We start from the raw sequence: 27,989 nt of genomic DNA, 5'->3' as shown, positions 1-27,989 counted from the left end.
ACAGAGAGAAAGAGAGCAAAAGGAAGAGATTCCCGAGCAAGAGCGACCGCGCGGCCGCTGGTCATGGTCGATTTACGGGCAGTGCCAACTTTTAGTGGACCATCGCGTAAGTGGACCTTCCAGCGACCTAATCGTAAGTGCCTCTTCATTGCTGGTGCGCGCACCCGTCCGGCAGATAGCACTCGATGAAAGAAAAAGGACCAAGAGTGTGCGTGCTCTTAACCGATCAGAACTGCACGACAACTAATGGCCTCGCCGAGACACGTGACTCACTCTCGCCGTTTCGTGCAAACACCTAACGATTAACATTCCGGCTTTCGGAGATGTTTGCTTCAATGAAGCACGCGTTACGTCGACGGATAAGAGTGGAAAAACGCGCAACGGTCGATATTGGTTTCGCTGGGCTGCCGTGAGTGGTGATACACTCTTTAAATTTCTGGCGGTGGAATCTCACTGAAAACGAGTGAAAAATGATGGTATTTATACTTGAAACAATAATGAAAATATTTCTAAGAGTAAGTGTTTCACTCAAGCTTAAAGTAAATTCTGACTGAATATTTCAGTCAATTAGGGTGAGTGACTAGAAACTTATCCCATGGTTTAGAATAAGTGCATCCTAATCAGTTATCTAGTTTCTACAAAGTGATGTTATCTGGTCCTGATAAGTTGTGTAGCACAGCGTGGCAATCAGAACCTTATTAATATAATAAGATTTACTAATAATTAAGATTTTATTAATACTGAGATAATTACACTGAGAAAAAAATATTTGAAAATTTATTTGTGGGACATAAAATTTATTTCTGTGAAAAGTAAAGTTCATTTCTCTATGAGTAAACTTTGTATTCTACAAATAAATGTTCAAGTATTCTTTTTTTCAGTATTTTCACTCGATTCAGAGTGGAAAATTCAGTTTGTATGAGTGAACAATCAATCAAATTCGCGTGACTAGGTCATTCCGCTTCTCGAGTGAAATTTCACTGCGAGAAATTTAGAGAGCACTTTATCGTTGTCTGTGACACGGTTATCAGTTTTTGCTAATTTTACTATATTTTGTCGAACCTTTGTATATATATAGCCTGGTGACCTCAGTATCGAACAAAAATGTCATTAGTTAAGAAAGAAATGAAGGAAAAGAGAGAAAGAGAGGAAGTCGCAATGCTAATGCGACAGATAGACTTCCAAATGCAACAAAGTAAGAGCAATAATTTACGCGCCACTAGTGGCACATCGGTCGATATCGGGAATAATATACGCGTTGTAAATATGGCCTTAATACGTCTTATTTAAATCTCATGTGGTCGGTTATATTTCACGTCGAGGATAAGGTCCCTTATCTCGACGCTAAGTCGTCTATGCAAAGTACAATACTTTGTAAAGTGAAAAAATTAGATAAGAACGCGTAACAAGTCATTGTTTCATGAATATGATTTAACAGTCGTATTAAATTGCGAGAAGCGGAATATGCATAAGATTAGAAAATTAACCGCGGCCGATACATCGACGTATGAAAAAAAGCGAAATTAGTATATATATCATTAATAGAATCGAGATGACGGCCGATTCTTATTTCATTTTACGGTTATTTCTAACTTTGGACGATGTGACAAGTTCCTCTCACACGAGCGACACAATACATAGACGACAGCGTCGTAAAAACTTGGAAGCAATTGTATTTTCAGTAAGTCACCTTAAGCAATGGCCCGTGTCAGATACATTTCGCCGAAACGTTGAATATACAATTTGCTTTTCATTTTTTTCTCGGCCACGCAGTACCACGTAATATCATCGTGACGTACGAATACATAAATACGTGATCATTCAAAGTGGCTTATTTTCGACGAAAAAAAAATTTGTTTTTCTGCCTTTTAAACATACTTGATTTAGATAAAGCAAGCCGTGCCCGATAGCGAACGATTCTTCTAAACTATGCCGCTGCTTTTGAATCGCTGTTTACAGGAACAACTCATAAATATAATTGCAGTGTCTCGCGCTGTATGTATATTAGAGCGTTTTACCGAACTCTGAATAACCATGACGACTAATGTAAACGGGAACGCCGAGTGATAAAGTTTAAACGAACTTCTCGACCCAATTTCGACATCAGAATTACTTTAGCGCGACTTTAGAAAGACCCATAAACTTCTACTTCATTATACATTGGAAGAAGGAAGTATATAAAAAGTAAGAAATATTTATTTGATAGGTACGCTATCAAATAAATATATAATCTACTTATACATATAAAATATATGAAATATTTATTTATATATAATATATATACATAAAATATTTCTCATGTAAAAAAATATACATCTTCTTGAAACTTTAGTTTTTTGTGAAAGTAATTGTTTACTCTATTTAAGCGAAATAATTTAGATTTAAGTAAATATGCTATTAGCACACCCACCGCAACTAAATATTTCTAATTTTTTAGATACTTCTTTCTTCTAGAGCAGGATTCAAGGAACATAGTATTGCAACAAAGCAACCGTCGCGTTCATTAAACTAACTTCCAGGAAGCCTTTTGTTTCTCGGAGTAAACGAGCGATATGATTTATATCACTGTTTAACCCAACGAGTCCGTTTGAAAGGATCACGCACACGCACGCACACAAGCGGCCCGAATGTCTCTGACGTATTATCAGGGACAAGAGCTGTTATCAGAGACGAGAGTAGCGGGTCGACTTCGTGGTGGGCCTCCCTATCTTAACCGAATTTACGGAAAACACTCCAGCCGAAGGCCACCGTCGCCACGGTGAATCCTCGTCCTGCCACCGGACGAGCGATCGGCATTCCTGACATCCTCTCCCTCTCTTTCTTTCCCTCCCTCCCTCCCTCTCTTCCTTTCTCTCTCCCTTTCTCCCTCTCTTTCTCTCTCGAAGAGGACTCGCGCCCTTAGGATCCTAACTACGTGCACGGAGCGTGTTAAACTCGTGTTTCCTAATGGATTCTTGGAATCGTCATGCTCGTCTCTCGCGTCATTCGGGGTCCACGCGAGCGACCTGCCTGCCCTCTCTCGCTCACCCTCCCCCTCGGTACATCGGAGATGCACAATGCGAAAGAGACTGGTTATCCTTACGTAATGCGCTTTATTCCGTGGTCACGACGCGCACGTTGTTCCGTGAATTTTTTACAGGAACAGCATAAATTAAAATTTTCTACTTCCCGCACAGAAAATTCCTTTGGGGCCTAATTAGGACCTAGTCCGATTTCTCAAAATAATTATGGGTGTTGGACAGAAGTGTAATGTTTCAAACGACCCGAGTCGAAATTGTGACCCTATGTTGAACATTGAATTCTACACCGCAGTAGAAGCTAAGATAGCAAAGTAGATTTAATTCTAATGATATAATTTACTCCTACTTTGACCCTGTTGATGTTTGAAATTTCCGCTTTCACTCTCTTTAGCGTCAAAATAAGTTGTATAATAGTAGGATCTTAAGAAGTAGGTTCAGTTGTGAACCTCTATTGAAGTTTTAGCTCCTACATAGAATATATGTATTTTATGGAAATATTTAAAAAATTTAATAAATAACGAAACAGAAATGTCAAATAGCATACAAAATATACATTTTATCTGTTGCATATATTTCAGACATCATCAGGGTCAAAGTAGGAATAAATTATATCATTAGAATTAAACCTACTTTGCTATCTTAGCTTCTACTGCGGTGTAAAATTCAAGATTCAACATAGAGTCAAAATTTCGACTCGGATATGAGTGTCAATATCATCAAAATAGGTTTCACCTACGTTATAAATTATCTAAGTAGGTTCAAACTATTTTTAAGTAGTGTCAATATTTTTACAAGGTAGAGTAAAAGTTCAAAAGAGAAGTTAATGAGAATCAATATCGTCAAAGTAGGTTTTACTTAGGCTATAAACCGTCTAAGTAGATGCAAACTATCCTTAAGAGCGTCAAAATAGCATCAAAATTTCGGGGATTCTCAAAATGGGGAAATTCAAAATTTTCCCGATTATTCAGCAAAATGCTCAAAGTGTTTCAAGAATATTTTATTTTCTGATATTTTTTATTCTATCAAGTACAATAGTTAATATAAAAATGAGATTCCCTGTTTGGTACTATAAAAGGATACCGTCATTATCGAGTGAAAAAAAGCACGAGTTCCCATAGTATTTCTGTTTCGATTTCAAACAAGAATGGAATTGGTATCGTAGTGGGATAACTAATTTTTAAATCTGAACACTTCAATCGGAATTTATGCTGTACCTGGAAAAATGATGGGACATTTCTATGCGGGTTCATTCAAACCCAAAAATCGTCCCATTAATTTTCATAATTCTAGATGGCTTAATTGACCTAACAAATAATTTATTCTTCTCATCACGTTCTCGATCGACACACACGACATATCTATTCGCCGAATTTGCGCGGATCTGCGCCAAGTTACTATTTCTCTTGCAGCGACAGCTGTGCCGGGCACCGGACTAATTGCAGAGAATCTAACATTGTTGCGCGCGGCGGTAAAAATGTATTTCGGTCACCTCGGCAAGTAATGAGCCTCTTATCGGTGGGACGTCGGTGACAAATCCTCATAACTTCCTCGATATAATACCATTGTCACCCGTTGGACGAGCCGTGAACGATCGTATTATATATAACGAGGAACCATTTAAGCGATAAGGCCGCTCATTATGAGCATTGAGAAACTCATAATTCACGATGTACTAAATACATTTTTATCGTCGTCTCTGACAAATTGCAATTATAATCGTTATTATAATTGCGCGCGGCCCGCTCGCTCGGCCGATCTCGTCCGCGAATTCGTTCCCCGTCATCGTTTCAGGCGAGGCTGTCCTCTCTCTCTCTCTCTCTCTCTTTCTCTTTAGCCTCCTCGCGTCGCGCGTTGTCGTCATCGTCCTTCGTTTCTGACGCGGAACTAATGGCGGTGCCGCGCCGGTGACGAAAGTCGAAAGACGTCGACGACGATGACGACGACAGCGACAAAGAACTCTCCCCGAGGACACAGATCGCCGCACCACAGCCAAGCCTCGCGGACGAGGGCGATGGCGATCCGATAAAACGAATCGTCGCGGTGCTGTGCCTACGGCACAGCGGCGTAGTAACACCTGCGCGCATTGTGGCGCCGATTAGAGGGCAGAGCGTGGTATCACGACAGATTGAAACTCGGGACGACACGTGAGAAGATAAAGCTGTCATCGCGGCTAATTGGCTAGCGCTGTGCGAAAATGAGTCTGCCGCGGAGTTTACAAAGGGGAATGGAGCTTCCGCACAGCTGGATCGACGAGCGCGAGCGCGACGGCCCGCATTTTAAGTCCCATTCACTCAAATTTTACCCCACGGCGGAGATTAATTTGTCTTCGCGCGCGACACCGCCCAGTCACGACGTCAATTAATAATATTTATCGATTGGCCCAAGTCATAAAGAGAATCTCGTTGTGTGATTAACATATAAATTAAGAAGATCGGACCTTCAAAAGTAAAAATGTATTTATGGAATATCAGTTTCCGCATTTAATAACGGGCATTTAATAAGCGGAAAATTTGATAAGGCAAATGTACCGATGCCTGGACGCCTGTTTTTTTTTCTTTTTTTTTTGCATAATGAATTTCTAATAGAGTCGACGAATTATAAACTTATACTTTATGCTTGACATTTCAACTGAGAGATTGTCTCATTTATTCTTACAATTAAAAACGGTTAAATTATCTTTATGAATAATTAACTATCTTTTACTCTATTTACATAGGAATAGGTAATTCATTATTCCTTAAAAACATGCTCAGATATTGATAGTTTCTTTATCTTTTAATGAAAAATATAAAAATAAGATCGATTTTTTCGTCGAGATGAGCTCACTTGTATTCTCAAATCAATCGTTCAATGGAAACCAAATTGTGATTCGTGATTTTAATTTTTTTCACGATGAAATGAAAGAATTATTTCCCACAGATTAGGCAGAAGTGGCAATTTCTTTCGAAATGTGTGCAGGCCTCATAATGCATCGTGGTCGTTCACGGCGGCCCAGAATCGTGCTCGGCGAACTGCGGGCCGCTCTCTCAATGCGGTCGTAAATATCTTCTCCTTTCGAATGAGTAAAATAAACCCGGCGGGACACGAAAACAAACACCCGTCGAACGGGCGAGACGATCGCGAAGGGGCAAAAATAAAAAGAGCGGGCCCGACGAACAGAAGAAGCGATCAAGTGCAATTGAAACGATCTGCCGGACGGCCGATTTACAAGCGGTAGAAAAGAAGCGGCTATCCGATCCGTCCGAGCGGATCGACTCGGTACAAAAAAAAGAAACGGCAGAGAGTCCGCAATAAAAGCACCGCGAAGCAAGTTGCAAATTCATAAGTAGATACGTTCGATTTTGGCGCTCGCTCGTGCGTGCATGCGTGCGTGTCTACGTCAGAAATGTTGAACGACGATATGTGGTTTATCCCGCCATATCCTTCGTACGATGCTTTTTGATATTTTTCATTGTTCGCGTTTCTTTCACCGTTTTTACCGCGAAAGGGTACTTTCTCTCCGAAGATTACAATGTCAAACTCTATACGGGAAAAAATGATTTGGTTGAATTGACCAAATATCTGGTCGAATATGAACGATCCAGAAATTCCGATTGAAGTAACCCGAATTCTGTTTAAGTTAACAAGATTTTTGGCAGACTAACCAAACATGTTTGGTTAGTCTATTTAACCAAACATGTCTGATTAAACAGACATATTTGGTTAGTCTGCCAAAAATCTTGTTAACTTAAACAGAATTCGGGTTACTTCAATCGGAATTCTGTTTAAGTTAACAAGATTTTTGGCAGACTAACCAAACATGTTTGGTTAGTCTGCCAAAAATCTTGTTAACTTAAACAGAATTCGGGTTATTTCAATCGGAATTTTTGGATCGTTGATATTCGACCAGATATTTGGTTAATTGAACCAAACCTTTTTTTCCGTGTATAATTATCGCAAAGTTAATTGCTTAACTTTTTGAAGCACAGGCCCCCTTCAGAATTCGGATCTTAATAAAATATTCATATCACATGTCTAGGATGACACAACCCAAGAGATCGTCCCTTTTCAAATAAATTTTTTCTATTTTCATATTTCATTTTCTATTATTTTTATATATATTGTATATATATTTCCTATTTATATTTCCTACTATTAAAACCGTAGAGTGCATCGCTATGCATAGGCTGGTGGTATCGTTGCAAGATCACTATACCTGAAGTTGATTTGGTTCTAATAAGCGATCTCACGGTGAAATCACTGTGCTTCAAAGAGTTAAGCATTAAAAAGCAAGTCAGTACTCAATAAAAAAACGAGTAATTATTAACTAAAAATGTTAAATAAAACATCATTTTGCTCCGGACTGTTCGGGCACGCGATCGACGATCGTAAAACGAATGCTTGTCGTCATCTCTCTTGTGAGACGAAGGGGAAAAGAAATTAATGTTTTATGCTGTATTGTGTACTCGAGATATCTCACGCGAACAGAACGACGACAACGGTAATTAACGTCACCGAGATGACAGCTTCGCGCTCGCCGTGTTCGGGATTTAGGATCTGCTTCGCACGCGTGTGTCATGCCGCCTAAACAATGCCGAAATTTGAAAACGACGCCGCGGATATCTTCCCGATCTACCTCGGCGTTATAGCGAGGTGCATTACGCCGGGCTTCTTCATTATACATCATTCTTTCTCTCAGGACGGCTGGTAATTTCGGCTTTAATTTCGCCGGTCATTAAGACGCGCAGCTGCCGATAATCTAAGTAATCTCTCGGTATAGCTAGATCTGATAACGATATTACTGCTATTTGTAACGACGTGTCGTCGACGCAGTTTAATGATACTTTAAACAAGAAATCTAGGGAGAGGGGTAGAAGAGGGGAGAGAGAGAGACAGCCGTTTCGTTGCTTGTTAATGAATTTACTGTGTACTATTCCGACCGGCGTTATAACGACAAACTTTTAAAATAAAATTGTAGAAAGTGTATATTATTGTTAGCGAATAATTCTAATTTTTTTTCACGTTTTTTATACTTTTATTTTGGAAACAGTAAGAACGTCAATACTTGGAGCATATGTTTGAATAATTGAATATTATTTGCACCTCGCAGCCGAGCCGCACGCACAGTTAACGTAAATATGAAAGCGTCTTTGAATTACCTATACATACATATTATACGCGTTCGCAATGTTGAGACATTTGAATAATGGTAATAAACACGAATATGATGGACTATTGATGATAAAATGGTCGAGCCAGTGAGCAGACCATCATCCGCAATTAGATAGAAGGTGCGAAGGATTCCCGACCACACAGAGTGTTTTGTATACTTATCATTTTATCATTAACAATTTAACAATCGCGTATATTTCGATTACCTATTTGCACTTTATGCAAATATCTCCAGGATTCAAGTTACTCCACTTAGGATACCGGTATCTCGTAAACGAGTAATATGCGCGTAATTCAAACGCGCTCTTATATTTGCGCTAATTACGCGGATCATTGCTTGCAGTCAGAAACAAACGATTACACTGTAAATCCAAGTATATTATTTTTGAATCCATAAGAGCGTAATTTGTCTTTTAAGCTCTTTTTACGTGTTTCTTGCGTTTTAAGTTACGTCATTTAACATGTTTAAGAAAAAGAGAGAGACATGTATAAATTATAATTTAAACGTGTTAAATGACGTGACTTGAAACGGTGAGAAACATGTAAAAATAGATAATAAGAGCCGAAATAACACGCTTGGATTTGCAGTGTAGAGAGATTCCTCTGTGTGTCGATTGAGCTCACTATTGGACGAACCGCCGCCTGCTTGCCGTTGTTTGATTCCTCGCTCGAAATTTCACAAACTCGTCCTAAACGGAAACATCCGGCGATTTATCATCTGCGTGGAATGGAGGGATGGCGAGCGAACGCGTGTCTTCTACGATTCGGCCAGACGACTAGTTCGTCTCATCCCTCCTTCCCTGCTCGAAATGCTCCATATTAATTGGAGGAGAGGGAGGCGGGAATTCCTAATTGGCACTTCGTCTCGATCGCGCGTGTTCCTACGTCCTCCTTACCTCGACTCACCCTGTCTGCCACCCCTCGCGGCGTCCCGACTCCGCGGAACAAGTTAACGAGGTGAACATTTTACGTTTGATATTTACTCTGGGCCCGCCTTGGGTCTGGTTTTATTGAGTCATATATCAAAGCTGCGGGGTCTGAAAAAAGCGAGGCGAGCAGGAAGACTAGCGCGCGCACGTTCGAATCGGAGTTCTCGCCTTCGAGCAGGAGAGACCGCCGGTTCGTGGCGTTTTTCTCGTCCTCTCGACGAAACCTGTCAATGAGATCGCTCTACACTTCCGATCGGTTCTCTACGATATCCTACCGATTCTCGATATCGCGAATTTTTCTCTATGCGGTATCCTTCGCATAAATATCGGCGGGCTATATCGAATGGTCGTATTAGAAAGTTAATGTGCGATCATCATCGCACAATACAATCTACCTTATTAATTTCCTTGACGAAATTTCACTGAGGAGAAAAGTAACGAAAATTCGAAAACAAATCGTTTATGTTACCTCTAATTAAGACTTCACCCTGTGACTATCCTTCGCTATTCTTAATAAGCGGGATAAGGGGGTTGCTTGGATCCTAGTTTGCGCGGGTCCACGCGGTTCGACCGCGCTCGGGATTGAAACGTTTCGAGCGCGGGATGAGGGAAAGTCTCAAGACGAGACGGGACGAGACGGGACGAGACGAGATCAGACGAGGACGGGGACCAGAACGAGGACGAGAATGAGGATGAGGGTGCGAGTCGAAAGAGAGGGAGAGAGGAGATCGTTTGCTTGCTCGTTCGAAGCGTGGGTTTCGATGCGGATGGCCTGTGCATGGCCGCTCGCGCGCCCCGCATTCCAATAAATAACGAAACAAAGGAGCTACGCGAGAGAACCACCCCGCCCCATCTGGCTGGCCCCGGCCGGCCCCGGACGCCCGCCGCCATATTTACATCCGATAACGAGCCGCCGGCAGATATTTACATTTTTAATAGCATAAACCCACAGAGAGCCCGGTCGGCTCGCTCATGGCAACGCGCTTTCCTTTCCGCTCCCCATTCCGCCTCTCTTCTTCGCCCTACCATGGCCGGTCGCCATCAACAACCCCACCGCGGACGCCATTTATTAGCCTTAATTGATCGAAAGGGGTCTCCCTCGCGTCTCCTTCCCTCCCTCCCTCCCTTCTCATCGCCGCCGCTGCCGCCACATCACCCTCGCGCGAGAGCCGGTTCGCATTTTTGTCCGGGACGAAATTTCATTAGGTCGGGGTGAGGAAAGGAGGCGGAGGGGGGGAGAGGCGCGACGCCGCGAGGAAACGAGCCGTTCTTTTTCACCGCGCAGAGCATATGACGCCGGCGCCTTCGTAACGATTAGGACCGGCGGGTTAACAGGTGATACCTGCGCTGCCGCCTGAGACTCGGAACGCGCGGTGATCGCCCGTGAACGATCGGTTTTACCTCGTGTCTCGGGGTAAAAAGCTAGCTGAGGGGAACGTTCGTTGGAAAATACTGGCTACCCCGGCTGGACGGGGTGGAGGAGGCGACGAGGAGAAGTTGGGTAATTTCTCTGCGTTAATTGAGAAGCGCGCCCTCGTAATGTCTTCCGCGTTAACGACATCAGGATCCTAAGCGATTCGTAAAATGCGGGAGTTTCGAGAGCGCGTTCGTTTACGAAATATACGAATTGTTTCGAAGAATTTTTTAGAGGAAATAAACAACTGAAAAGAATCGGATAGAGATTTTTCTAGAGTGGGGAAATTTCTCTGGATCTGTGGAGTCGAGGATCCATTATTTCCGCTAAGATCGAACAGCTAAGATTCGTAAAAAAAATTCATATACACCAAAGAAGAAACATAAAATTTATTTGTGAAATATTCAGTTGATTTCTGCGAAATAAATGTCTGTAAAATAAAGTAAATTCACTTTTTTATGGATATTTCTGTAAACTCTGCTCCATTCTACTCCACTCTGTGAAACAAACTCTATATATCCCATAAGTAAATTTTCAAGTACTTTTTCTCAAGGTAAAGAATCGCGACGTTTGCACTTAACGGACCCCGCGCGTTGTGAAACAATCGGTCCGTCAATTAGGCGATCATCGTCCGCAACAACAAACGCGTCGGTTTTAACTCACCCGAACCGCAGGAAGCGTAATGATCCAACCGCGCGTCGGATGTAAGTTGTTTATTGGAAATAAGTCGGTACATCGAGGGGTGGCGGCTTTTCAGCCGTGGAAGAGCCGCGCGGGTTCTCTCTCCTAGGTGGGGTTAATTGGATGGAGTGTTTGCACTCGCAATTAGCGATTAGCAATTACTTCCTATGCGAGCGACTAAGTGGCAGGGCGGCGTGGAGGGCGAAGAGAGGAGGAGAGGGTGACGCTTCGGCTGTTTCGGACCGTCGGAGCGATTAATGAGCCAATCGGCTAATAACACGTCACGCAAGAATACGCGGTAACCGTTGTTCCGCGTCGCGTTGCCGTTCGCGTTGTTCTTCGATATTGTTCGCCGTTATTGTCTCATTCTCTCTTTCCCTCTCTTTCTCTCTCTCTCTCTCTTTCTCTTTCTCCTCGCCGAACGGCTGCTAGCCGTCGTCACTCCCACGAGTGATCTGTAAGCTCGTTAGCGAATTACGACACTCCACCGCGTGCATTATGCGGGGCGCGGTTTGCCGAACCGACATTTGAAAGGAAAGAAAACAGCGCGAGCAGATTTGAGCGAGAGCTATTGCAACAAAAGTACCAATTCCCCGACGCGTAGTTAATCCCTGAACTCTAAACATTGGTAAAGTTCATCCCAACTTCAGCTTGATTTTTCAAACGTTACCGTTCTCAAAGACATATATTTTGTTTTTTCATTATAACTTCATTGAATCGCAAAAATATTCATAGATTCATATTTCTTGATATTTTCCATATTCTAATTAAAAAAAAGAAGCATTGAATTTCTATCATTTTTACGAAAGTAAATGAAAATGCGCTAGGTAAAATTGACCCATGTTTAAGATTTACGTAACTTTTTAGTGTTTAGGGTTCTAGAGTGAATCCTGAACATTCCTACTGTTTTGATCTTTAAATACAAAAAATATTTAAATCTTCAACATAAAATATATGTGTACATATTTTGTATTGAAAATTTAGATATTCCTAAAGACTAAAACAATTAAAATTAGAGATTAGATACGGGCATTACATGTCCGGATATTACATTATGGATATTAGATGTCCGAGCATTGGTACTTTTACTTTAAAATTCACTTTGCACGATCTATTGTGTGACGATTGACAGATATTTTTTGCGAATATTTATTTTGCGCTATCGAAAAAAAAAACAGTGCGCTATGAGAAAGTAGCACGGGATATATAATAGACCGTTGTTTATGATAGATAATAACAAGACTAAAGGCTAAAGAAAAATGGAAAGTTGGCATATTCAAGATGAAGCTCGCGCCTTAAGCAGCGAGTTATTAGAGAAACAAATCGCAATACTTGACACAAGGGCTTGCTTGTTAGGCTTACATTCGTGGTTACAAATTATATATCTTTGTTTGAAAGTATAATTAATCACTAAGAACATAATTATTTAGATTTGTCTTCATGGATTGTTATTCGACTGCTGAGATTGATATCTCTTGTTACATAAAGTAATTATTACAAGTACAAGTTGATAAATAATAAGAGATTTATGGGATTTCTCATTCTCAGCTCAGGAAATTATAATTATTTATCTAATTATATGACAAGCGTGGAAAAACTCTATAAATAAAACAACGGATAATTTAGCACTAATAAATGAGAGTCGTGTACTGATATTGCTGCGTAAATAATGATTAACGACTAGAATTATAATAAATAATCATATATGAATTCATGAATAATGAAATCATAAATAATGAAGAACTATGAATGTTGATTTTACACAATGAAAGAAAGAATATTTAAGAAATAAATATTTATTTAGTGGATACTACTGTATAACAGAGAGAAAGCATATATTTACTCTTATACCAATATAAAATATTCAAATAAAAAATATATATTTTCTTAAAACCTTAAAAAATCTTAGTTTTTCATGAAAGCAAATATTTATTTTATTTAAAAAAATTTTATTTAAGTAAATATGCTGTTTTTTTAATACCCACCAAGTAAATATTTACTAATTTTTACATATCAGTAACCAAAAGTCTTGTTAACTTGAACATGATTCTGGTAACATCACCGGAATTTTCTGTTTCGTTCCATATTTGACCAAAAATTGGTTAATTGGTTCAAGCAAATTTTTTTCTGCATTTCACCGAAATTTCTAATGCCAATAGGAAATAATGAAGAGATTGTGCGAGAGAAAAATTTGTTGTTCTATATGCCCATTTATCAATTGGTTTTTGTTAAATGCGTCGCTCATACGGTTTCTCTTCACGTCGATAATTGGTCTTACATAGTGACATTTAATAAATAAGCGAGACGAAGAAACGAGCGAACGATCGCAGTCGTACGTTAAATTCGTAGCGTCGCCTTTCTTTTAGCCGCCGAGCCGATAAACAAATTCCCGCGATACGTCGCAAATCACTCGGGTCTCATGGCCCGGTAAAGGGTTGCGCGATGCTCAAAGAGAGAGAAAGAGAGAAAGTCACGGTATCGTGGCGAATCCCGCGAGAAGAACAGCCACGAATTTCTCGGCGAGCGATATACCGATGATGTCCAGGTGAAATACCGTGTGTAAGTGTATGGTAGGTATGTGTGTGTGTGTGTGTGTGTGTGTGTGTTTGTGTGTGTTGTGTGCTCGTTCTCGTATTCGTGGTAGACTCGGCGCGGAATAAAGCTCCGCTAATTGGTGGCGAATACGAGCGCCGGTGGTGAATGCGCCTGCACTACCACCGGCTCCAGGACCCGCGTAATTCCGACTAATTTATTTGATTGCGCCAGCATACCCGGCAACTCTCCTCGAGCGTAATAAGACTCGCCCCTGCTCGCCTCCTCCTTGACCATTCCGACCGGACCCAACCCCGGGAAAGTAAAGAAATACCTTCCCCCGCGCTCTCTTCGATACAATTTCGCGTTTCGACCTTGAGATCGAGAGTCGTGAGAGTCTCGTTCGACCGTATCGTCAATTAGCGCTGTTCGAGACGCACGAACAATTCCCGGTCCGGGAATTGAATTTTTTCACCCAAAATCGAGAATGAAGCACTCTTATGAAAGTGGAGGTGAAGGTCCTTAAAATGATAGCAGGAACTGTCGACGAACAATACAATTATTCCATATCGGTATCAATTTTTCATTTACACTGAACGCGCGAAAAGATATCTAAGAATTTTAAAATATTCCCTCGGCGGGTACTAATAACATATTTATACAACATTATTATTTATTTTTCTTAAAACCTTAATAATAAATCTGAGCTCTGAGGAAAAGATATTTGAAACTTAATTTCCAGGATATAAAGTTTATTTCTATAAAGTTTATTTCTGTGAATGAACTTTATATCTCACTAATAAATGTGCAAGTATTTTTCCTCACTGTAGCTTTTCATGAAAGCAATAGTTTATTTTATCTAAATAAAAGAAAATTTAGATTTAAGTAAATAATTTCCATTAAAATACCCATACACCAAACAGACGCTTACTATTTATCGAAGGGATCGATCACTTGTACCAAACGCTCGTAAAAGCTCGATTTGAACTTTAAGGAACCTTAATTCTCTACTGCTCAAATTAATTTCTCATGTTTAAAAAATGTTTCATGTACATAGGATGTTTAAAACAAAAATATTCAACACATATAAGGTGAAATTTTCTAATTCTTTTATTTCTCCAAAATAGGTGGTGTAAATATTAACTTATACCATCGCTGCCAACATACTAAAAAGCAGCCATATTGTGATTTTCACATCATATCAATCAAGATAGGAATCGAGGAATAACATTCCTATTGGAGATAAATAACGATGAAACTGGATTGTGACTGTAAGAGTCACAGTGGGCAGTAGAGCGTTAAGAAGCACGTTTTCGCGATTCGCTACTCTTCTGCTGCTGTGACGCGCGATTAGACGCGTTCACGCAGGTCGTCCTCTTCGTGCACTTCCTCTTTTCCCGTCGACTGCCGACGAGAACGCGAGTTCCCGCGGGTCCCCCCTCGTAATACCTTAACAGTCCCCTAACGAGGATCGGAGGTACCCCCGTGTCATTCGCGAGTGCGCGCTGTTTCGCGCGTGTGTGAGTTTTAGATACACTGTAGGGCCCCTTAATAACAATGTCGCTCGTAGTTAGTACATGGGCGGGAGGTTAGTTAGCTAAGGCCGCAGATGTTCGGCCACGAGGGAAGGGACAGAAAGAACGGAGGGCGGGAGAAAGAGAAACAGTGAGAACATGAGAAGAGAGAGGAAAGGGGGTGAACGCTAATAAAACACAATTAGCGGCTCTACCGGGCCGACCAATCAGCGGATACCGCGGCACCGTACACACGCGGCGCGTAAAACCCGCGCGGCATTATTTACGGCCCGCCTGGCACGTATTATTGGCAGGGCTCTCTTTGTTTTTTGCAATTAGCCGCACATCGTCGCGCGGGAAGCCGTGGAAGTCGACGCTCAGCTTTTCGACGACCTCGTCGCGCCTTATCCTAGGGAACGCGGATCTATGGCATTTCCCGTTTTCGGAAGGCAGAGGCTTGTCTAGCTTTCTCGGAGTTATCCGAAGAGGCTTTCGCGAACTGGCGTGTCTCGATTAGAGAGAAGTTTCTTCACGAAAAAAAACTTCTATGGCGAACGACAATTACTTTACAATCGAGTCACGAAAGAATAATGATATTTTGATGACAGCGTAGTCGAACAGACACGAGCAGATCAATTTCTTGAAGCGGAAGATTATATTTTTTTATCCAGTGGTCTCTAAATTGTTTCATTAGTTCCCTGCCAGTCAGAGAAGAAGTTCACGAACGTAAGCAGATATAATGTTCCGACGAGTCGGGTGGCATTTCGACACGCGCCTATCGCCAACGTCGCCGATCATCCGGAATATTAACGGGCAAAAATACGAAAGGTAATCAACATAATTAATCGATTAATATTAAAAATGCAGGAGAGAGGAATTACGACACGCATCGCGCAAGGCACGTTTTTCCTATATAATGTTTACATTAAATCATACGTCAATTACGGCAAGTACCGCGATGACTCTGCAAGATTAATTACACGCCTCAATTATTGATCCTCTTAATCAACTTGCAAATTTACCTCGAGCACCATAGATTGCTTGTCGCCCGCTTATGAGAAGCCCGGCCGACGATTATATCTTTAGTGGCGCCGTCAGTCATGCGGCGTTTAGTGGGTAATTTTAGCAGCGCGGAATGCTGCATTTACGTATTAACGTATTTAACCGCGCACGTTTATAGAACAATCTGCACTACAAATATCGAGTAACGAGCTGTGTCGCTTCACCGATATCGGTGCGAACGATTCACGGCCGGAGAAAATCGTGGCGCGCCGCCAGGAAAATATGTTACACAATTTTTCGCGTCGCGCGGCCCTAAACGCGCGCGGGCGATTAAACGAGAAGTTCCCGCCGTGCTGGCCGACGATAAAAGTTTCCGTAATCCCGTGCAATTACGCGGTCACTAATTCGAATGGAGAATTAGCGAGAGCGCGGTGCGGCACGGCGCGACGCGGCGCGCGGTAACGTTTCCAGGACGATGAAATTTTAAACGCGAGGGTGGGTCGTTCCCGTAATGGGATAACGGGAATCGATGGAAGGATAAAGACGTGGCTTACCCCCGGTCGCCGGAACATCAACCCTCGCGTTCCCTCGTGAAAGCCAATCGAGCACGAACAACCACCACCCCTAATCGCGGAGCCCCATTGGCCCGGAGTTACCCCAATTCTATTACACCTTCTGTCATGGCCATTTATAGCGTTTAATCGACCAGACCGAATCGTAATATGGCGGCGATAAGCCGGCCAATGCACATGCCATCTCACCCCCGGCGCGCTTTTATCGTTAAATAGAAAAACTAGCGGTGTGTTCGTGCGCTCGTGGAGTAACTGCGGACGCACGAACACCCTGAGTATCTTAAATTGCGCATTCCGAATCTCGATTTCGTAGATGTGTTTTCAGGGAAGGAAGAGTTATAGGCAAATATTTTTAATCGACTGCTGCGTTAATCTCTTCAACGCGGCTTTTTTTCTTTCCAATGAGCATATCTATACTTTGTGGTTGGATTAACTGAATTTTTGGTGAAGCATGAACGAATCACAAATTCCGCTTAAAGTTATGAGAAATCTTGATAATTTAGACTGAATCATTTCAATTGGAATTTCTAGATTGTTCATATTTCACCAGAAATTCCGTTGATCAAACCAAACTTCTTTTTCCTTAAGTAGAGTAGATTTCCTTCCACTTTAATGCTATTTTCTTTGAAGAATTTGATAAAATAGAATACAAAATATATCTAATTCGTATATGTTATAAATTAAAACAAGACACAATAGTTTAAATAAATGAAAAGAAATTTAATACCTTGCCACGAAACTTTCCCAAGCACACCACTTGAGAAGTCAAAATGCATTTTAAGTTAAGAATATTTACCTCTGAGTTATACACACACATATTGGGTTAGCTAAAAAGTTCACTTCGACCTTTGAGTTGATTCTATTGCATTCAGTGAAAACGAACGATTCATTCGCCACAGTTTTCTATAATATTTCACTTGCGATATTTAGCAGATTAACCAATTTGTTTAATTTAATTTATTAATTTGTTTTCATCAAATGGAACAAGATCAAATTTCGAAATCGAACTCAACTTTTTGACTGATCCAATATATGTGGATATATTTAAACTAGATGCTATTTTGTTCTCAGGACAGCCGTAAGATGGTGAGATATTTATTTCATCTGGAGAACGCGGGAAGTTTCCAAGATAAGACGCTAAAATAACGAGGCGCGCGTTCGAGAGCTCTGTCCGCACTGGAAATAAGAATCGCGAATAATCGCGTGCCTTTCGGCAGAAAAGAAATATTGCGTGTGTCGATTCTGACAGTAATTACTGCGGCGCACTCGAGCTAGGTAAGTTTAATACACTTTTACTCGCTGCGCCGCGGTATTATTATTAAACCGACCAACCACTTCGGCGCCCGCTTATCTGTGTTCCCGCGCTTATCCAACACATGGGCGCGCGCGAGCGTGGGTAATTATTTAAGCTCACATTTTAAAAGTATAACCACAAAGTACCCGGGCACGTTAATAATACCCGCTCTGCCATTAATATGGCGATAACTGTGTACGATTTCGCTTACTATCCGCGAACATGCCCGCGTCTCGTCGAAATACATACGCATCATTCGCGTTAGCGTTACCGTCTGACGCGGGATGACAAAGTAAATCGACAATTCCCACAATAGCAACGCGGAAATTGTTCGAATGATAAGCGCCAATAAACATTTCCGAGGGAGGAGGGATGGAGTGGGCGAGTTGAATTTAATTAAAATTGCTGGATTTATTTTTAGCCGAGATTCGAACTATTTTTTATTAATTTAGCACAGATTTAAAATATTTCGGTTGGAATCTCGACTAAAGAAATTTAAAATAGTTCTCATCTATGTCGATTTTGTTAAAATTTTAATTAAAATTTCCGGATTTCTCTCTCTCTCTCTTTCGGTTTGCCCGAGATTCCAACCATTTTTGACTAATTTACCACAGATTTAAAATATTTTGGTTGGAATCTAGGCTAAAGAAATTTAGAATGATTTGTGTCTCAGCTATGCCAATTTTGTTAAAATTTTAATTTCATTTTTGAGTTTCACGGGCAATTTATAGCTTTTTAATGTCTTCACTTCTATCATCAACAAGTGCAACAAAAATGCAAAAGAATGCAAGTGCAAAAAGAAATAAAATTGAATACAAGATACCAGGTGTAGAAGTATGAAACCGGAATTCCCCTATAAATGGTGCCAGCGTTCAGTTTAGTGACCGTAAGACCGCTACTGCCGCGCTATTATATTCTCCTAACAGCTGACGAATATTGTCAACAAACATAACCCCAACTTTCATTCTCTAGTATATTTTTGTATAACCTTAAACATGTCACGTTTCGAGCCTACTAACTATGATTTGCGGACAGCATTGATTTTCTGTTATCATTTAAAGAAAACTGCTGCAGAATCACATCGAATGCTTGTCGAAGCTTACGGTGAATATGCTCTTGGTAAATCTCAGTGTTTCGAGTGGTTTAAAAAATTCAAAAGTGGTGATTTTGACGTGAGGAACGAAGAACTATGAACTATGAACTATGAACTATGAACTGCTGAAACCTGGTCAAACCGTCAATACTAATCGCTACCAACAACAAATGATCGATTTAAATCGAACATTGACTAAAAAACGACCAGAATATGCAAAAAGGCAACACAATGTCATTTTGCTCCATGATAATGCCCCATCACATACAGCAAAACGGGTCAAGGAAACGATCGAGTCGTTCAGTTGGGAATTACTACCGCATGCGGCTTATTCTCCAGACTTGGCTCCGTCCGATTATCACCTGTTCGCATCGCTAGGACACGCTCTCGCTAACCAACGCTTCGATTCGTATGAAAATGTGGAAAAATGGCTAGATAACTGGTTCGCTTCAAAAGATGAAAAGTTTTTTTGGCACGGCATTCATAAACTGCCAGAGAGGTGGGAAAAATGTGTTCAAAACAGTGGAAATTATTTTGAATAAAGTATTATTTATCACTTTCGAACAACAGACGTCTTATTTGTATAAAAAAATTCCGGTTTCATACTTCTACACCTGGTATAGTTAAATAATTTTAACAAAATTGGCATAGCTGTGACACAAACTATTCTAAATTTCTTTAGCCGAGATTCCAACTGAAATATTTTAAACCTGTACTAAATTAGTCAAAAATGGTTCGAATCTCAAACAGAGAAATTATTTGTGTAAGTTTTTTTCAACTTTTTACATGTTTTGTTTAAACATTTTATTATTTATACAAATAATTTACACATTTGACACACTTATTTATACAAATAATTTACACATTTGACACACTTCATATTCATAATCATCAAACCAAAACCGTCTATATCTTGGATTCAATTTTATTTCTTACGCATTTTTGTTGCACTTGATGATAGGAGTGAGAACATTAAATATTAAAAAGTTATAAACCGTGAAACTCAAAGTGGGCCAAAATGAAGAAATATGACCTAAATATTTTTTGTACTTCTACATTTGTGCCAAATTAGAAAGAAATTGGAGTGTAACTTTTGAGTAGGTTTACTTGTAAGATGCATTTAAGATCTTAAAAAAATATCTATTTTTTATTTGAAAGATATTTCATACTAACTTAAATTACCCGTCGGACTTCTTACATCTAGAACGTCTAAACTCGAATTATTATAAAGTGTCAAGAGGATGAAATCGAGGATAGGAATGTTTTTAGGTTTCATGTGGCGGCTTATATTTTCCTAGAGAGTAACTCTATAAAATTTGATCCAGATTAGTCAAAGGATTTAGGAATTAATAAAGAATATACAGTCATTCTCTATTATATATATAGGTTAGTATTAGTATAAGTAATTAGTATTAGTATTAGTAAATATGTTATTAGTACTTTATCCCTCTCGCGCGCGAATAAATATTCTTTATTTTTAGATATTTTTTTTCTCAATGTATCCCCCTGCCCCGTTATTTTTCTTCATTCCGTTATTTCTTGCGCGCGCGACGTTTCGAACATCAGTTCGGAATCAATTCGTGACGTGTCTGATATTTCTTGAGTATTGCGACAACCAGTTACCCTCGAGCGACGATGATAGCAATTACATTTCTCTTTTCTTTCTTTATTTTTCTCTTTCCTTTCAAGATACGACGACTCTCTCCGCGTGTTTGCAATTTCCCGAGGAGGAATTAGTTAACTCGTCGGCGCACCATGACTTCATTAGATTAGCAATTCTTATTTGGTAGCGCTTATCTACGCTTATCCGCATCGCGGACAACATAATTCCTATTGCGTGCTCGTAAATTCGATCGTCCTGACGATATGACGCGTCGTTCGTTACAATGTATACGAAAACTCGTTGCAAAATTAACGATCCATTTGCGCGTCACGTTGGCGCGAGGCGGAGGACGAGGAGGATTCGCGCGCAGGGCGTATTCTTTGATTTTCTTTTTGTAATAAATGAACGTGGCGGAACATTATGCGTGGACGCTGGAAAAAACAGCGAGATATTTACAGCGCAACGAAATGATATCGACAGAACGAGGTCGTTCGCGCGTTTTCCTCCCGAGGACGAATTTTCTCTTGGAACGTACAGCCATGGAAACGAGTGCAGTCGTGGTGGAGGCCAACCTATCTCCGTCGCGCGTTACCCCGCGCGCCGCCCGTAATTTGTTAATCGCGCTATCTTGTTAATTACCCGATAACAAGCCGATAGTCCGCGGTAGACTTAGGGCGAGTGAGATTCCGTTATCGCGCGGGCTCGTTTCGCTTTATCGGCCGGCGACTAAATGGTAATTCGCTATTTATTCGCCACCAAGAAAGTCGAGTAATGCGCGTTATCGCCGCCGTCGGCCGGTGTTTTGCATATCGGCCGGCTGGAAACTCGGCCGATGCAACGCGCGCGTTTTTCCGCTCGCTACGGGCGCGCGCGCGCGAGTTTTCCTTCTGCGCGACTGTGTGTTGTTGTTGTTCCACCTAACATTTGCGACGCCTCGATGGTATCGGCACGTCGGAAGCGTCGACTTGTATAGGTCGCATTTTTTAGCATCGAGCAGAAATCGACGTAACCGTGCGCTCACACAAGCGCACAAATTACACAACGCTCGACACAACCGTGCGCACACATTTGCCGTAGAATGTTTGAATATGAATATTTCAACGAGAACATGCCTCTTCGCGAATTTAATCATAACAACCCTCCTATTATCTCTCACAATCTGTAATCTCATCGCGCGTTTAGCGTTGAATGTACAGCGGGCGTCATATGTGTGCCTCGACATTATAATTACGCTTACTTGCACGATTTTCAATCTTACACACGAGGCGTAAGGTTGAAAATCATAGGAGAGTTTCGCAACTTGTGCTCATGTTCTGATCTACGCTCGAGAGCGTCTCTCTCAGAGCGTTAAATAAATCATAATTTAATAACAATAATGAATAATTATTGAGTGTCTGTATTCAGAGAAAAAGCTAGGTGTTGCTTGTTAATTTATGATTAGATATATTTATTTATGATTAGATATATTTTAGATATTATGCAGTTATTAATAAAATAGTTATAAATAATCAAACAGTTTTAACAGTATTAAATAAATGACGACTAGTTTTGTATGTAGAATTAATGTGTATAATTTGCTAAACTATTTTATATTCATTGCGATTGCAAAACTGAATAGTTGCGATAAGTGTGGTTACACTAAGAGAAAAAAATATCCAAGGAATAAAAACATTTATTTAGCAGGTACTAATAACATATTTAATTGTACTAATATTAAATATTTCTCTAATAAAAAATATACATTCTCTTACAAGCTAACCTCAGTTTTTCATGGGAGTAATCGTTTATTCAAATAAAGGGATTTAAATTTAAGTAAATATCTTTTTAGAGTATTCATCGCGAATAAATATTTTTATTTCTTAAATATTTCTTCTCTCAGTTTAATGCTTGTAACCATTCAACTTTAGTTATAATGATTACAAAATAGAAAGGACGAATTAATTAAATAATAATAATTGAGATTCGTGTATCTCTCTCCAACAACTGTCAACATCGTCATTCTTCCATTCAAACTTACTCACACTAACATCCTGCGCATTCTGCTCTTATAGGCCTTATCTCTCTTCCAATTAAGTGTGTACCTTCAGTGGCCTTCGATATGCAGTTTATCAAACTGTATAAATCAATTCTACATACGAAATTTGATCAAAAAATACGCGGAATCTTCGTTTTTCTCAAAAAATCTTCATTTATTCATCGATATTAATTCTGTCCCTTTTAAAGTACTCCCCATCAGATATAATACATTTATGCCAGCGTTTTTTCCAATCTTTAAAGCATTTCTATGGAACGCAATTTTCGATATGACGTTTAGCTCCTTCAGCGATTCTGTTTTTATCTTTTCAATATTGGCAAAACGTCGTCCTTTCATGGTTCTTTTTAGCTTCGGGAATAATAAAAAGTCACAGGGGGCCATGTCCGGCGAATACGGAGGCTGAGGCATCATAACGGTGTAGTTTTTGGCTAAAAATTCACGAACAAAATTCAACAATTTCGGAACAAATTTTGCTGCCAATTTGTTCGTAATCAGCACCTTGTTCAATTTTGCTGCATGTTTCATGCTCAAAACGTCCGAAAAAATTGCTTGGCATAAGCCAAGTGATATGCCAATATCATCAGCAACCTCTCTGATATTGATTCGGCGATTGTCTATAATCATTTTCTTCACTTTTTCGACGTTGTCATCGGTTGTTGATGTGCTGGGGCGTCCAGGGCGCTCGTCATCTTCAACGTCTTCACGACCTTTTTGGAAACGTTTGTACTACTTGTAAACACTTGTTTTATTCATAGAAGATTCGCCAAAAGCAACGTTCAACATTTTCAATGCGGTGCTGCACTTTATTCTATTCTTAAAGTAAAATTTAATGCAAATTCTTTGTTCCATTTCTTCCACAAGTTAAAAATCACCGAGCATACTAAAACACGTATAACCTTTTCGACAGCCAACAATAAAGTAAGCATCCAATATAGCCACCAATGTCAAGATACGTCAGGGACAAGTGTACCAACACAATAACAAAAAATTGTGACAATTGGACTTATACAGCCCGCGGAATTTAAAAATTCCGTGTATTTTTTGATCAAATCTCGTACAATACTCGTACAGTCGTCACCTATATGATTGCCATCACGATGCCTTTCTCTCTGCATGATGCAAGTGATTCGCATGAAATTGTTCATCTAACAACAATTGCGTTCAACGTCCGCGTGATCGCAAACCTGACAGCCTCGTTGGCAAACGAACGACGACGACAACGACAATGCCGGTTATTGTTGCGTGCTTTTTTTCTCTTTTTTCGCAACTTACAAATGCGCGACTGACGTGCACGACGGCGGCGGTGACGTAATAATTCGCCGCGTAGCCCGGGTCTAATTGGCGTCGTCTCAATCACGCGTTCATCTACACCGTCGATACGTGTCGGCAATAACGACGGCGATACAGTTTTTGCCGGATCCATGGGCGGACTAATTCCGAGTTAATCGCCGTCTTATCGCGATCTACCGACTTTAAATGCGCCTTAATTAACTCCGCCGGCACTTATAAGGGCCGCCGTTTTTTGCGGAATCCCGGGCACAAAAGGCGCCTCGCGAGGAAAAAGCGAGGCCCCGGGCTTTCTCGAGAATGTCGTGCGTTCGATCCGCCGATCGACGCGAGGGAAACCGATCGTCCCTCGTCACGATCGATCTTCTTCCTCGTGTTCCGGTCTCACGCGCGAGCAAACCTTCTTCTCTTTCTGCCGCCGTGGAATCCGAAACGGCATTTCGCGCGTGGACACGTTTCCGCGAAACGATTTCTCGACTCGCGATTGTCAAGTGAAAATCGTCGCGATCCTCAGTGGAAGTCGCTTGATTACACCCTTCCTTGGTTGTCACACTGCGACGCCAAGTTCGTCTAAATTATGATTAGTCACCGGAATTTGACGCCTGTCAAACTCGGGTCGCCGCGTTGATAGATTCCCCTATATTTACGGATGTAAACAGAGCGTGTTCGCGTCCTCACGTAACGCGGGCGTCATGGCATGCATGTTTTCTTTTCTCTCTTTTTGTTCTTCTCACCAACATAGCCTCCTTTTGACTTGTGTGCAAATACGCGTTAACGTATACACGAGAGCTGCCACTCAAGCCGCTCCGATATCAATTCGTGGTGGAAAGGGAGACGTCGCGATTAAGAATTCCCCGGCAGCGTGTAATTAAGCAGCCGCAATGCTAATTTTTTGCACGACAGCAAATTACACGGATCGCGCTCTTAATTACATTCCCAGCTTAATCAGACCGATAATTAAGCCGCCTGCCAGGTGGCCTCAGAGTATAATTTGACGTACCCCCTGTGACCGCGCATTGTTAACCATGGGCAATTGTTTGTTTCTAGCGCGACGCGAGGTTTCCAAGGTGGATCTAAAGTCTACGGACTTACTTGGCGAGCGTTCGCTCTCCTGCGCGGGCACCTCCGCTTCCTCCACGTCCACGAGGCTGCGGATGCTGAAGACGCTTTTGGCCACTCGGGTCTTCTGCAGGTCGCCGACGCCCTCTGTGGCCCTTCTGGGCGTCGTGCTGAGGTCCATCGTTGGTATTCGCGTAATTTTGCCACACAACGACGACGACGACGACCACCACCACTACTACCACCACCACCACTACGAGTGTCCGGGATAACGGACGGCAGACGAGATAGGAGCCTGCACGGCTCACGTTTTCTCACTGAAATCACGCCGATTTCCTCGTCGTCGGCGTTCCCTTCCGCATCTTCGTTCGTGTGGCTCTCATTAATCTTCGCGAGGAAAGAAGTCGTGAACTTTTCTTCGTTTGTCTTCTTCTGCGATTTCTTTTCGCCGATATTCACGCGATTCGGATTTTTGAATGTTTCGAACTTTGATGCAGGAAGAATCTAATTTGCAGTCTAGTGGTCGTCGTCAGGTGGTGACCGTGTCGTGGTCTCTTCTTTCGAGCACTTTGAGTCGTGACACGAGTCACATGCAAGTTACACTCAAGCCAGATAACGCATTCTCGTCTGTCCGACGCAACACTTCCGGTAACTCGAAGATAAGTGGATCTCTGGTTTTTCCGTGGTCCCACCGGTTCTCAGGGACGAACGGGGACTCGAGTATTTCGTGATTGAGAAATTGATGAGTGTCGCGCACATAATCGACGTTATTGTACGCACTTTTTTTCCACCGTGGTTGCACAGGCTGGCCAGTTATCTTCGAGTGTCCAGTGATCGCGTCATCTGTATGAAATTTTCTTGTGATTTACCTTTGTCTCTCTCTCTCTCTCTCTCTCTCTCTCTCTCTCTCTCTCTCTCTCTCTCTCTCTCTCTCTGTTTCAGGATACGATGGATTCGATCATCGCTTTGTCCGCTGATGAGGATCGCGCCTTCGCGTCAGAACAAAAACGCGCGATAATGATCGCCGATCAACAACACTCTTGCGTCCGACAAGCAATTCAACCGCGTGTCAACGATTCCGTCGGCCGGCAACGGCGCGATATCGCTACGATTGTTATCAGGAGAACGTATCATCGCAGTCTGGCGAGTCGTGTGAGGTCACTACTGCCGATCTCATAAACACACGCGCACGCACCCACGTACCTATGTTCGAGCAGGTAAACAAACTCGCTGACAGTTCACGTGGCCACTTCTCGGCCCTCCTTGTTTACCAACCGCGGCTGCCCGTTTGCGTCTCCCGCGTGGATCCCACTTTTGTTTCCTGCGCAAAATCGCAACCGGTTCGTCGGAGGCGATTTATAGCTCGGCCGCAAAAAAAGCCTTCGCTACCTTCGCACGCCGTGAATTTAATCGTGAAAGTCACCCTTCACACAGTCATTTCCGTTATGTGGCACAGCACCATCGCGGGAACGATCAGCTGACGCGTGACGTAACGACGCGAGACGACCAGACGATGTCGCGGCATCGCTTTGGAATTTGATGTTTGATTCGTCGTCCGGTCGAAGACGTTCTCACGGAGAAAGCCTGGAGATTATCAGTCGCTACGGAATTTCGGCATTCGATGACCGATTGTCAGTTCTACGAATCTCGCTGGAGCGTGTCAATGTCACCTTAAAATTGTCCGTGTCGCTACCATCTCCATCACAGACGCTCAGCTGATACCTTGAAACAGCTGCACCTCACTTCTCTCCAAAAAGGATTGCGCAACCGGGCCTAACCAAACGATTACAGTTCCACGTTTTCGCGTATGTGTCATAGTCAACCGTGAGCGTGCTGATTTTTTATGGAACTAATTATTCGCGCGATGTCCATTGTTCACACCCAACTGACTTGTCAAAGTAATGTCAGCATCAGTTCTCTCTTCAGGGATCGCGACAACACTCCAACACTTCCGTCTGATTACAGGTCCACGATGCCGCATGCGTGGGTGTTGATGTCACATGGGAGCAGCACGCTGATTCCTCGTCGACGACTCTACGGGCGACGTGCTCCTTCTGACGCGTGCTAAGTGCTCGAGAACAAGCGGATAAGCGTCGGCAAGGTTCTCCGATCAGTTACGGCGAGGCTCGAGCAGCCGGCGACTCGACAGCCGGTTCGACAGCTCCGTCATGACAACCGTCGGGACAACACACGCTTGAGAAGCGAGAACGAGGAGCGCGCGGCGGCACACGCGTATCGCGAACTCCTGGCCGGCAATGTGCGCCGCCGTGTTCCCTCCACCTCGAGGAGGTCGATCGCTCGCCGCTGCCCAAGGTGATACCAGGTGGTAGAGGGGAAGGTGCAGGAGAGAGAATCTGCAGACCGCCTTCGTGGAACAAAATGGAGTTGAAAGCAGTCTGAAACTCCGCCCATCGGGATACACCCACGGTTGGCAACCGCCACGAGGAGGGTTGACAGACGACTGTTCCCTTCCCTTTCTCTCGAGGACTGTTCCTCTTGGAGAGAGAGAGAGAGAGAGAGAGAAAAAGAGAGAGAGAGAGAGAGGAGAACTCGAGTATACTGGTCGATGCCTCGATGCACACGCTCCGACATCTCGAGATACGTTCATCTCAAGTTACCGAGTTCAACTCGAGAGTTGCTTGTTAATTATAAGTACTAATTTTGGACTATCATTTTTAGTCGTTTATTTTTATTTTTTTTAAATCCGTATACTGAGAGAAAAAAATATCTAAGAAATATTTATTAAGAGACAGTTGAGTACTGATAATATATTTACTTGTACACAGGAAACAAACTTGGTTGA

The 27,989-nt window shown here is 41.9% G+C and overlaps 1 protein-coding gene and 1 long non-coding RNA gene across 5 annotated transcripts in view; one reads left to right on the top strand and one right to left on the bottom strand.

Annotated features, from left to right (window-relative positions):
- The window catches only part of LOC116852896 (homeobox protein aristaless-like), a 170,325-nt gene extending 144,926 nt beyond the window's left edge, over positions 1–25,399 (bottom strand). The window contains exon 1 of the mRNA XM_032833675.1: positions 25,220–25,399. Coding sequence (XP_032689566.1) covers positions 25,220–25,367 — 148 coding nt within the window. The 5' untranslated portion in view covers positions 25,368–25,399. The remainder of the gene's footprint in view (positions 1–25,219) is intronic.
- On the top strand, positions 10–27,989 carry LOC116852897. 4 transcript variants are annotated; one of them, XR_004379874.1, is made up of 5 exons: positions 10–133; positions 15,936–16,069; positions 17,887–18,090; positions 25,175–26,403; positions 27,152–27,989. It is a non-coding gene; the product is annotated as an uncharacterized LOC116852897 (long non-coding RNA). The 4 variants fall into 4 exon arrangements; XR_004379875.1 differs by having other exon boundaries at positions 18–106; XR_004379873.1 differs by having other exon boundaries at positions 34–476.

Source organism: Odontomachus brunneus, unplaced genomic scaffold, assembly GCF_010583005.1.
Source record: "Odontomachus brunneus isolate Ranch 3 - 2012 unplaced genomic scaffold, Obru_v1 Obru_scaffold_261, whole genome shotgun sequence".
NCBI classification, from domain to species: Eukaryota; Metazoa; Arthropoda; class Insecta; order Hymenoptera; family Formicidae; genus Odontomachus; species Odontomachus brunneus.
Note: the sequence above shows the minus strand (reverse complement) of the source record. Positions and strands in the feature narration are given on the sequence as shown.